General features: G+C 36.1%; 1 protein-coding gene across 1 annotated transcript; it reads left to right on the top strand.

Annotated features, from left to right (window-relative positions):
* The first annotated feature begins 6,304 nt into the window (after window positions 1-6,304).
* LOC117918113 (disease resistance protein RPM1-like) lies at window positions 6,305-9,107 on the top strand. Its single transcript, XM_034834637.1, has 2 exons — window positions 6,305-8,150; window positions 8,296-9,107. The coding sequence occupies exons 1-2, from the start codon at window positions 6,305-6,307 to the stop codon at window positions 9,105-9,107; spliced, it is 2,658 nt and encodes an 885-aa protein (XP_034690528.1).
* The last annotated feature ends 3,587 nt before the right edge of the window (window positions 9,108-12,694 follow it).

Raw genomic sequence — 12,694 nt, 5'->3', positions numbered from 1 at the left:
GAAAAAAAAATTCCTTTTTTGGCAAACAAATTCAAAATATGTTTTTCCCAATTCTCAACCACAACAAAAACAAATGGGTTTTTTAGCAAAACAATTCCCAACCCATATTCTTGCCTTCATTTTATATCAAAACAACACATTTTCGAGAATTTGCCAATCCAAATAAAACAGTAAAAACTCAGAAAACGCATGGAATTGAAAAAAAATGATGATGATTTATTACGAATAGATTTAAAAATTTAGTACCAACTCCTAAATGCCAACATTTGAGCCACACCTAGTTCATAAAAAACCCACACAAACAACATATTTATGTGAATGTAAATGCGAATGCAAAACAAGGAAGGAATGGGTTACCTCGAGATAGAAAATCTGATATGAAACAAATGGGATTAAGCCCTTCTCAACTGAAATGACAGAACTTTTTTAACACTCTACACGGTTCTCTGCTTCGCCTCAGTGACAGAGTGAAAACAGATGCGAGGAACAGGTAAGGAATGAAAGATAGGGAAGAAAGAACGGTCGACTACACCGTTTTTCTGGGAAACTCAAATCGCCTCGGTGACGAAGTGAAGACAGATCAAATCGCCTCGATGACGAAGTGAAGACCGATGAGAGGAATGGGTATGGAATGAGAGAAAAGGAAGAAAGAACCGTCGGCAAGGGTCTTGAAGCGTCGGCTACACCGTTTTTCTGGGAAGCTCAAATCGCCTTGGTGACGGAGTGAAGACAACAATGAGAAAGAGGGAAGAAAGAACCGTCGGCTAGGGTATTTTTGTGGGAAGCTCAACATTTGATTTTGGAGTTTTGAACCGTTCAGTTTCAGCCCCTGCTGACGTGCCCTTCAGTTGTTGCTGACCTGGATACTAAGAGGGGCAATCTTGGTAGAAAAAAGACACCCGGCTCAGAGTGCATGAAACCCATATAAGTTTCCACATTGAAAAATATTTTTGCTATTTCGTAAATCTGGGTTCCAAAAACCATATAATTAACAAATTGGTCCATGAAAACACAACTTTCCCTTTCCTTTTTTTTAAAATAGAGGGGGGGGGGGGTTTCTCCTGGAAAGACGGCTGCATTGAGATGGCAGAGGCCATGCTGGTGAGTGGATAGCCATACCTACTGATGCATGAACAGGAAGGTGGGTGAGGGTTGGCTGAGAGAAAAATAGAGAAGGAAGATGGAAGGAGGGGTGGCTTGCTGGTTCCGGGGGGATCCAGAGAGGAACAAGGAGAGAAAAGGGGGCTTGTGGATTTTTCTCGGTGGACCCAGCTGGAGGGGATCATCTTCAGGTACAATTATCATGGTTTTTCCTATGTATTTTCGCTCTTCATACTCGTTATATCTCATACTTGGTGATTCCTACTCTGTTGGTTGGATTGTATTATTTTGATGTTTATTGGTTCATGAGACGGGGTGATATAGAACATGGCTCGTGCTTGTGAATTACGGGATGAGATGAAGGAGAGAAAACGGGCACTGTCAGTGTTGACTTACAGTGTGCTCATCCATGGCCTCTCAAGGAATGAGCTTCTCCGTTACTTTGGGCGCTTCATGCCAACCCAATGGCATTGAACCCGAACCTTTCTACCAGTCCGCACACCGATAATAGAGAAAACCATATCCACCATAGCTAAGCCATCTAAGACCCTTGATGCCATACCTTTCTCTCTCACCCCTCGGCATCTATTCACTCACATGCTGACCATGTCCACTTTAAGGCTTGGAGACAAGGTCGTACTGGTTACCCATTAGCAAATGCAGGAATGTGAGAGCTTTGGGCAACTGGGTGGATTCATAATAGAATAAAAGTGATCATAACTTTCCACCCTCAACCCCATCACCATGCTCGTCCATCATGGATGTCCCCATCTACCATATCGATCACTTTCAACTTCATCCCATTATCTCCATGCACGTATCCATGTTGATACCCATTTTTCCATGACCACCACATGTCAACATCTCTATCTCACATACCTATCATCTTGAATCCCTTCAACCGGTCCACCTCTCTCCGCATCCTGTTGTTGGCGCACCTCGTTAGTCATCTCTTACTCCACCCCACCCATCATTCGTCTATCCAACTCATCTCTCCCTCTCCGCGGTCGACGACTTCGACTCCGTCTCCATCTCCGGTGCTTTGTCGCCTCCCAACTCCGGCGTCGGCAACAGTTGCAGCAGCGGCGGCTCCTCAAGCTCCCATGCCACGAGTTACTCTACTCGGAGACCGAGTTTCGTCCAGGGAAGTGTAAGCAGCCACTCGCTTCAGCACAGCGGCCGCCATCTTTCACACCCATCTCCTCTGAAGCCGCCGTAAGTGCTCCAAGCCTCTCTTCTTCTCGTCGTCTTCACTCTTCACATCGCAGAATGGAGTCTTGGGTTGAAGCGTGCTGTGGTGGTGAAAGTCACGGGTCGTCTTTGGCTCCACTTCAATGTTTGGATAGGTATCCTATGAGTTTTCCAGTTTCAAGCCTATAGTTTTGGTTTTTTTTTCAAATTAAAATGCCCTTGGAAGATGAGTTTTTGAGCCCGCCCATGCTAGCATTGGGCTTGGGCTTGGGTTGGGGGCACTAGGCCCAAATTTATGATGGATGATTACTTTGGGCTTGCCCATGAAAACATTGGACTTGGGCTTGGGTTGGAGCCCAGGCCCAGTTCGTGTGGATGATAGGCTCTATGCCAATCCTTCAAAAATCCTAAGTTTTAATTTAATTCTCCAAGTACTTGTTTAAATCATATTTTCATAAATCAAATCATTATCCCGTATTTATTATTTATTCAAAGTTCTAATCCATAAAAAAAATCATAAGTTTTAATTTAATTCTTCAAATACTCTTTTAAATCTCATGTTTATCAACTAAAATTATTATCCCATATATTCTCCTATCTATCTATGTCAATCCTTCAAAAATCCTAAGTTTTAATTTAATTTTTGTTTAAATCATATCTCCATAAATCAAATCATTATCCCGTATTTATTATTTATTCAAAGTTCTAATCCATAAAAAATCATAAGTTTTAATTTAATTCTTCAAATACTCTTTTAAATCTCATGTTTATCAACTAAAATTATTATCCCATATATTCTCCTATCTATCTATGTCAATCCTTCAAAAATCCTAAGTTTTAATTTAATTCTTGTTTAAATCATATTTTCATAAATCAAATCATTATCCCGTATTTATTATTTATTCAAAGTTCTAATCCATAAAAAATCATAAGTTTTAATTTAATTCTTCAAATACTTGTTTAAATCACATTTTCATAAATCGAATTATTATCCCATGTTTATTTAGTTATTTAAAATCTACTCCTTCAAAAATCCTCTGTCTTAATTTAGTTTCTTAGTAATTCGTTTAAATTTTATTTTCATCAATTAGGGTTATTATCTCATATTCGTTTATTTATTTAAAACCTAGATCTTCAAAAATCTCTTGTCTTAACTCAATTTTTCAAATCCTAAAAATTCTACGGTTCGCCTAAATTTTACCCTCATCAATTAGAATCATTATTCTATGTCTATTCAAAGTCCAATCTTCCGAAAACCCCATACCTTAGTTAAAACTTCAATCCCAAAAATTCTATCATCCATATTTATTCGCCTAAATATTATTCTCGTTAATTAGTATTATAATCCCATACCTACCTATATATTCAAAGTCATATCCTTTAAAAATGCAACGCCCTAATTCAAATTCTCAATTAAAAAAATTCCACTATTCTCTTTTTTATTCGTCTAAACATTATTTTTGTTAATTAGTATCATTATTCCGTGTTTATTTATTTATTTATTTCAATCATTAAAATTCAATTCTTCAAAACCGGATTTCCAAATTTAACCTTGAGACTCGAAAATTCCCCCATTTACTTTCATTCATTCAAATATCATCTTAGTTATCATTGTTATAAATTCCACGTTTGCTTATTTCTTTCTTCTAAAAATTTCAATAATTAGAGTCCAATTATTCAAGGATCCGACTTCCAAACTTAATTTTCAAAATCTCACTATTCACTATTCATCCGACCAAATACCGTTTTGATTAATTAATAACATTATTCCATATTTACCCATTTATTTCTCTTAAAAATCTCAATCATTAAAGTCTAATTCTTCAAAATTCCGATTTCTAAATTTAGCTACCTAAAATCCCAAGTGTCTTATCTCCAAACCTAATTTTCAGTTCTTAATGTTCCGATTACCGTATTTACTCAGTTACTCAATTGTTACCATCATTATTTTTATTACCATTTCATTTGTTCATTTCTAAAAAGTCCGCCTTCAAATGATTTTCGAGATTTCCAATTTTCATAAATCAACTTTCATAATTTCTACTTCTCGAATAACTTACGATTCTGATATCTTTCAAAATTCAACTCTCATAATCCCAATTTTCGTAACTTAATCCTTTTTTTAAGATCCCGAACCCTCAAATCGTTTCCAAAATTCCAACTTTCTTTCAAATTCGATTTCTAAAATTCACATTCTCACATTCAACCTCTAAGAGTCTGATCTTCAAATAAACTCTAAAACTCTAATTTTCTAGTGATCTTTGAGATTCTTTTTTTTTTTTCAATTAAATTTCAAAAGTCTAATTTTCTCTCAAGTAGTTTTAATTCCGCTCTGGTTTTCAAACGATCTTCCATTCCTCTTGATTTTAATAAGCGTGAACGAATTTTTTTTTTATATAATTCCAGAATAATGGAATCTGTGACATTAAGTCATGCTAAATAAACGGGCTTTGGTGGGGGCCCAACATGGGTGACTTCATGATTGATTGATTGATCGCTTGCTTTGATTATCATACGTGATTGATTTACCCTACTCTCTGACATACATGCGATTATTCCTAAATTGTGCACTAACCCTCTCTATTGATAGCGCATGACAACTCGTTGCCCAGGTATGTACCCCTTTTCCCTCTAATCGTTGTCTATGCATGTCTCGACTCTTATGTGTGCATGATCATTCAGGATATTCATTGATTTACTCGTAAATTGCCACGTCAGCTTCATTTTATTAGTAGAGACCCGACTTTAGGGACTTAGAGGGGTGCTATGGTCTTTTACCGTACCTTCCCGATAAGTAACCTGACCCCCGAGCCCGATCTAGTTTTTCGTAGATCACCTTTTCCAAAATAAGGAGTCGCACTTAGGGTTTTCTTTCTTATTTTGTTTACCCTTTTAAAAATAAAACAAAAATAAGTGACGACTCCAAGTCATTTTCTTAATCAATAAAAATCATTTTTCAAATTAAAATCGAGCTCGCCATCGAGTGGAAAACGCATGAGCCGAAATGCGAGGTCCACACTTATATTTTTTTGTCAAAATTTCTAAATCATAGGAAAGCCATATGGTTCTACAATTTTAGGATTCTATTGAATTTGAAAGGCAGTTTCGTAAGAAAAAAAAAAGAAAGAAGTTTTGGGAGAAGAAAGAAATGAATAAGATTAATGAGTTTTTGGGGGAAAATAAAGGAGAAAAAAATAAAAAATAAAAAAATAAAAGAAGATTAATTTAAAATGATGAGGTGTGAAATACAATGTTGTATTTAAATGTTTGTGATGACTTTGATTTGTAGTTCTTTTTATATGCATTAAACATTCTTTTTTCCAAAATCATGGTTTTTGAGAAATAGGTTTTCTAAGAGAAATAAAGTGAAAGAAAGGAGGGAAGAAGAAGAAAGAAGAGAATAAGAGTGAGGAGAGAAAAATCCCTTATTTTTTCTACTTTACAAGATTAGAGTTTATTAAAATTTTGATTTTTAGATGTGAAGAAAAAAAAAGGGACAAGAAGAAAGAAGAAAAAAAAATCAAAATGATGTTGTTTATGTATAAGGGTAATATTGAGTGAGAATATATTTACAAAAGCTATGAAGTTAAAAGTACTGCTGTATTTATTATAGAGTCCAAAAATAATTTTTTTCATTTTGCTGGAAAGTTTTAAAATGGGATAAAATATCATGCCGAATAGTAAACAATAGTTGTGTGAACACGATTCGCAGAAAGTTTTGAAAATGGACAAATAAATTATAAGGTATTCAAAGTAGTTGAATTATTGAGTAAAAGTTGAAATTTTTTGGCTTGGATCCAAAGAATTTCATGTCCCACCCTCGCACTTTCATGGATTTTGTAATCTTTGACTTTAGACTATGGGAACTCGGCTCATGAATGGCTGTGTTCCTAGGGGTGACCTTCAACAAGCCAATGAAATGACATTGTAGACCTCATTGGTTTCACATTTCCTGTAAACTTTCCCTTCTGGGTTTGAAGTTTTCACAGCGAAAGCGAGAAAGAAGGGAGAAATGGCAGAGATTGCCGTCACCTCAGTCATCGACAAGTTGGTGTCTTTGGTAGATGAAGAAGCCAGATTGTTGGGAGGTGTCCACAGTCAATTTGAAGACATCAAAACTGAGCTGCTGTATATTGAAGCTTTCCTTAAGGATGCAGATGCAAAGGCCGATAAGGGAGACATCAGCCATGGCCTTAAAACTTGGATCCAAGACTTGAGGAAGACTGCTTACTCCATGGAAGATCTCATTGATGAATACTTGCTTCACTTTGCAAATCCAAATCACCGGCATGGATTCTTTGGTTTCCTCTGCAAAGTTGCTCGCTCCATACAAAAACTGAAACCACGCCATGAGATCGCCTCCAAGATCCGGGATATCAAGAAAAAGGTTGGTAAACTGAAGGAAACAAGTTCGAGTTACGTCTTCATTAGTTCTATTGAGCCAAGATCAAGCAGCAGTTCTGCAAGTGCTCCATGGCATGACCAGCGGGTGACTTCTCTTTTCCTGGACGAAACTGAAATTGTTGGTATTGAACCTCTGAGAAATGAACTGATAAGCCGGCTGGTAGAGGGAAATCCCAAACGAACTGTAATTTCCGTGGTCGGCATGGGTGGACTTGGCAAGACGACTTTCGCCAAAAAAGTTTACGACAACCAGAGAGTGGTGGGACACTTCGATTGCCATGCTTGGGTCACTGTGTCTCAATCATTCAAGATGGAGGAGCTACTACGGAACATGACAAAGAAATTCTATCAGGGAAGAAAGGAAGCAGGTCCTGAGGGTATCGATACAATAGACGAGATGTCACTGATTGCCTTGATCAGGCAGTATTTACAAGATAAAAGGTATGTGGTTGTTTTTGATGATGTATGGAAACTAGATTTCTGGGGATTTATTAAATATGTTTTACCAGAAAATGGGAAGGGCAGTAGGATAATAATCACTACACGTAATGATGAGGTAGCCTCTTCTTGCAAAGAGTCGTCATTTGATTACATCCACAAGCTGCAACCCCTGTCCCCAAAGAGTTCCTGGGAACTCTTTTGCAAGAAGACATTCCAGGGTGGATGTCCCCCAGAATTGGAGAAACTGTCTCTTGATATTGTCAAAAGATGTGGAGGATTGCCACTAGCGATTGTGGCAATAGGTGGTCTTTTGTCAAGAAAACAGAATGAGTCCGAGTGGAAAAATTTTAGTGACAACCTTGGGTCCGAGTTAGAAAGCAATTCCCGTCTTCAACCTATAAATACAATCCTCTCCCTCAGTTATCATGATCTACCTTACTACCTTAAGTCCTGTTTCTTATACTTGACCATTTTTCCAGAGGACTACACAATTAAATGTACCAAACTGACTCGGCTGTGGATAGCTGAGGGGTTTGTAAAAGCTAAGAAGGGTGTGACAATGGAAGAGCTTGCAGAGGAATTCTTGACTGAGCTGATCAATAGGAGCTTAGTTCAAGTGTCAGACGTAGATTTGGAAGGAAAAATTAGAAGCTGCCATATCCATGACTTGATGCGTGAGATGATTCTCAAAATGGCTGAGGAAATGAGTTTTTGTCGTGTTTTGGCTGGAGAAGGCTCAAGTTTTGACGGAAAATCTCGTCGAATATCAGTCCCTAACAGCACAAATAATATTCTAGACACCATTGATAAAAACTCATATGTTCGCTCCATTTTTCTCTTCAATTCTGAGATGATTTTCACTAGTACATTGGCTTCAAAATGTAAGCTTGTGAAGGTATTGGATTTTAAAGATGCCCCTCTTGAGAGTGTTCCTGAAGATTTGGGTAATCTATTTCATCTGAAGTTCTTAAGCCTGAGAAAGACCAAAGTCAAGATGCTTCCAAAGTCTATAGGTAAGCTACAAAACCTAGACTTTGGATCTGAAACATTCCCTCGTAGAGGAGCTTCCTGTTGAGATCAATAGGCTCCAAAAGCTGCGCCACATTCTAGCCTACAACTATAACTTTGATGTTGAATTCAGCTCGGTTTCTGTTAAAGGAGTGCATGTAAAGGAAGGGATTGGCTGCTTGGAAGACTTGCAGAAGCTGTGTTTTGTGGAGGGCAATCAAGGGACAGATGTAATTAAAGAGCTTGGAAAGCTAAGGCAATTGAGAAAGCTGGGGATTACAAAACTTACTAGAGAAAATGGGCAGCCTTTATGTGCCTCCATTATGAAAATGAACCACCTTAAATCTTTGTCAATCTCTTCATCAACCGAAGATGAGATTCTTGATTTGCAGCACGTATCGGATCCTCCACCATGCCTTTCACGTCTTGAGTTGTATGGACGTTTAGACAAGCTACCTGACTGGATTTCTAAACTTAAAAGTCTAGTGAAGTTAGGTTTATGGAAGTCAAGACTAAGCCACGATCCAATGGGAGTCCTCGGAGCCCAGCTGCCTAATCTGCTGGAGCTCGAGCTCCTCCAAACGCATGCGGTCGAGCAATTGTGTTTTGAAGCAATAGGATTTCAGAAACTTAAGGTCCTCCGTATCTGTGATTTGATAGAGCTGAAGAAAGTGAAAATAGAGAATGGGGCATTGCCTCAGGTTGAAGAGCTTGAAATTGGGCCTAGTCCACAGCTGGAAGAGGTGCCCCATGGCATCTACTACCTCAGGAAACTTAAAACTCTTGCATTTCGTGATATGCAGGAAGAATTTGAACTAAGTATGCTACCCTACAGAGGAAGAAATTATGATATAGTTGAGCATATCCCAAATGTCTTTTTCTATCAGAGGCTTTCAGGACAACATTACGCGGTTCAGAGTCTACGACAACTAGCTGAAACCATCCCCAGAGTCAATTGCTAGCAGTTGAATTTTTTCAAGCCAAAGGTGAGTAGACTTTATATGTATCAACTAATCAATTTTAGATCAAGGCCAAACCAAAATCTGGCAAGCTTGACTGAAAAAGAAAATCCTTGCTTCCTTGTATTTCATATTGATCACCTGTTCTATCTCCACCATGTCATTACTGTCCCTTTTTCTCAGTGTTTATTGATATCAACTGGGATGATGGCATTGTTAGTTGGTGTTGTTGTTTGTTTATTTGTACTAGGTTTTAGCTTAAAGTCTATAGCTTATATTTTAGACAATTTCTTCTCCATCTCTCATTATTGAGAATGAAAAGTGCAATGGCGTCTGCATGTTGGAATCAGCTAAGATTTTGGTTATAGTTCATTTAAATTGTGATTCACAATAATGCTCGACATATGCTTATGCAGGGGGAGGTACTGTTTGATATGCAAATACCTGATAAGCTCCACAACAATACTAATAGTATTACCCTGATAAATGTTTTGCATTTGCAACTTATTTCCTAATTAATTTGAATTACAAGTTGCAAGTAGTTACTGGTCTTTATATCCTTAAAGCCAAGGGTCATTTTGTAGTGATTCTTAAAGCCAAAGGGGTTGAAAGTGTCTCTTAATGGTACTTGAAAAGTGCTTTATATTTTTTATACTTGAGACTAGTTAATAAATTTTTTAAAATAACTTCTAAAAATGGGTAAAGTGAATTCTAAGCAATCATTTGATAAGTGAATAAAATAAAGTACGTGATTATTCCACAAATCACTTTTTCCTTTTATAATACATCGTTAGAAATACTATTAAAACACTTTTTGGGTAATAGAAATTTTTTGATGCTCTGATGTTTTTATATCATTTTTACTATTATTTTTTTAATTGGAATTTTTAAGAGTTATCGTATATCATACGAAAGTTACTACTATTTTTAAATTTAAAAATAAAAACTAAGAATGATATTCAAACTGATATTAAATAATTCTCTTTAAAAGCACTTTTAATGAAAGTGTTACTAATAAAAATTTATGGATGAGAGAGCTTAAATTTCAATGATGCTTATGACAGCATGCTTAAATTAATATAATATGTCAAAATTTCATAATATCAAACAGAAAAACTTATTTAAATCCAAACTAATTATTCAAAAAATTAGGTATACATGCACATATAATTGATATTATTATATCTCTCGTCGGATTTTGAAAGTTCAAATATTTTCAAACCCAAATGTCTTTCAAATGATAACAACCCACCCAAGCCCAAGTAGAAGCTTCCACCATACCTTAATAGCTACCCATCCAGCCCAACAAGCATTCAAAGCCCAGTAAGTTACCCTAGCTCCTTCAAATGACAACTCATCCAAACAGTAAAAGAAACACATACGGCGTAGCTCTGACTTTCTCCAGAACAGAGATGGAACTACCGGCAGGAGGCTCCCCTATGCTTGTGTCCCACCTTATTTTATTGCCCAATAGCATGCACCATCCAAATCATGGCGACAAATCCGAAAAACGAGTCGATTTCTCGAGTCACCTCAATCTTTCTTACTACGAAAAAACTGCCAAAAAATGGTTCAACTCTCCATATTCTGTGTAGATTACTACGATTACAAGTGCGTTTCGCTCAATCATCTCAATTAATTCTCCCACATCAAATTAACATTTTGTGATTAATTTTTAACCTATTCCCCCAATTATTTGGTTTTCCAAAATCATGATGCAATGGTTATGATCTGCCTTCATTACTGCACATCATACATATAGTTCTTCTAGCTAGCTTTTCACATTCTCTTTACAAACTATTTACTGGGTACACAACCCGAATTTGGATTTCTATTCATTGGTTGACATGGAGTTGAAATTTTAAAGCTCTCTCTATATTTGTTTGATTCATTTGTCAATTCGTTTGTAGATTAGTATGAAATGAAGTTGAAATTATGCGCAATTATCAAGAAAAAATGATACCCATTTTAGAATATTCGAATTGCATAGTGGGTTGTTTTTAGTTTTGATCTTTTCTTTTTCTTTTTTTTAATTTATGTTTGTATTCTAAGGTTATGCATGACTCTGTTATTCAAGGTTTCACTATTTGGTTGGTTGGGATTTGTTTGATTTATGTGGATAGTTGTCTCATCTACACAGTTGTGAATAAAAACTAACTTCCTTTTAGACAATTTATTAATTATTAATTTTGATTTATACACAACGAATTTGATGTCATTGTGGTTGTTGATGGAACTTATGTTAGTTGTAGTTATGGTGTTGGGTTATGTATAGGTTGCTGCAATAATACAAGTGTTGGTGATGGGGTGTCCAAAGATATGATATTTGGGCGTCATTTTAGTGGAGTAGTGGCAGTAAAGTGGTGGGATCTAGAGATTTTCCTTTTTCAAAGAAAAATGCTAATTTCGTTTCTTTCAAATCAAGGAAAATAATCAACAATGAAAACAAGACGACAATGAGAATATGATCTTCACTACAGTTTTTATGCTATATGAGCCAACAAAGATAAGACTTAAGTGGTGAATGTTTTTTTACTTAATTCTAAATAAAACCTTAATACTTAATAGTATTAAATATTAAGTTGTTTGTTTTTATAATATTTTATTTATATTAACTATTAAAACTTTTTTAAAAAAAATAATATGTTATTTTTTCTATTTAGAAAAAACTATATATTTTAGTTTTTCTATTTAGTAAAAAGTTTATAATAAGTCATGAAAAAGTAAAAAAAAACAAATAACTTAAATTCTAAAAATAAATCGTTTTAAATAAAAAACAAAAAAAACAAATACTACTTTAGTTTTTCAATTTTCTGTTAAACATAAATAGAAGCTTGACTGTGGTGGTGGCTACAGGAAGTTGCTCAATGGTGAGGTTTTGATCAAAAGAAATTTCGCGGTGATACCCCCATATATGTACGTGTTATTTTTCCTTACTGTTTGTTTGGACCCCCTTTGTCTTTGACTCCAAACTTCTTATCCTTTTCAAAGTTGCCGATTTGGTATAAAACATGATTGCAACATCATGTTTGGACCAGATATCTGTGGCTATAGCACCAAAAAGGTCCATGCCATTCTTCACACGATGAAACTGATCACTTAATTAAAAAGGATGTCCCTTATGAGACTGAGCAACTATCTCATGTTTACACTTTCATCCTCAAGTCAGACGCCACCGACAACATCCTTTTTGACAACATGGAGAAACAATCCAGTTGTTTGTACTTTAATTGAGGTATTCTCCCTCCAAAGAAGATCAAGGATGCTTAGGCTAAGAAAGTAATTCCTTCTGCATGAACTCGGTCCAATTTCTTTTTTACTTAATTAATTTTGGATGGGCAATAATACAATTTTACAATGATGCCAACCTGAAGATTGGGATGGGAAGGAGTAAAGTTAAGAAGCCAGAGGTGACAATTCCTCATTCTTGAGCCTTCTGCTTGCATTGTGCCAAATTGGTAGTTGATATCTAAAAATATTTTGTACAATTAACTAACTAACGTATATTTACAGGGATATCATACGATGATGTCTCCAGCTTGTGTGTGGACGCCTCCCAATAGTCTGGCTTCTTCATCTAGTAATGGGAG

This window comes from Vitis riparia, chromosome 7 (genome assembly GCF_004353265.1).
Source record: "Vitis riparia cultivar Riparia Gloire de Montpellier isolate 1030 chromosome 7, EGFV_Vit.rip_1.0, whole genome shotgun sequence".
In the NCBI taxonomy this organism is placed as follows: Eukaryota; Viridiplantae; Streptophyta; class Magnoliopsida; order Vitales; family Vitaceae; genus Vitis; species Vitis riparia.
This window is presented reverse-complemented; position numbering and strand designations above follow the sequence as displayed.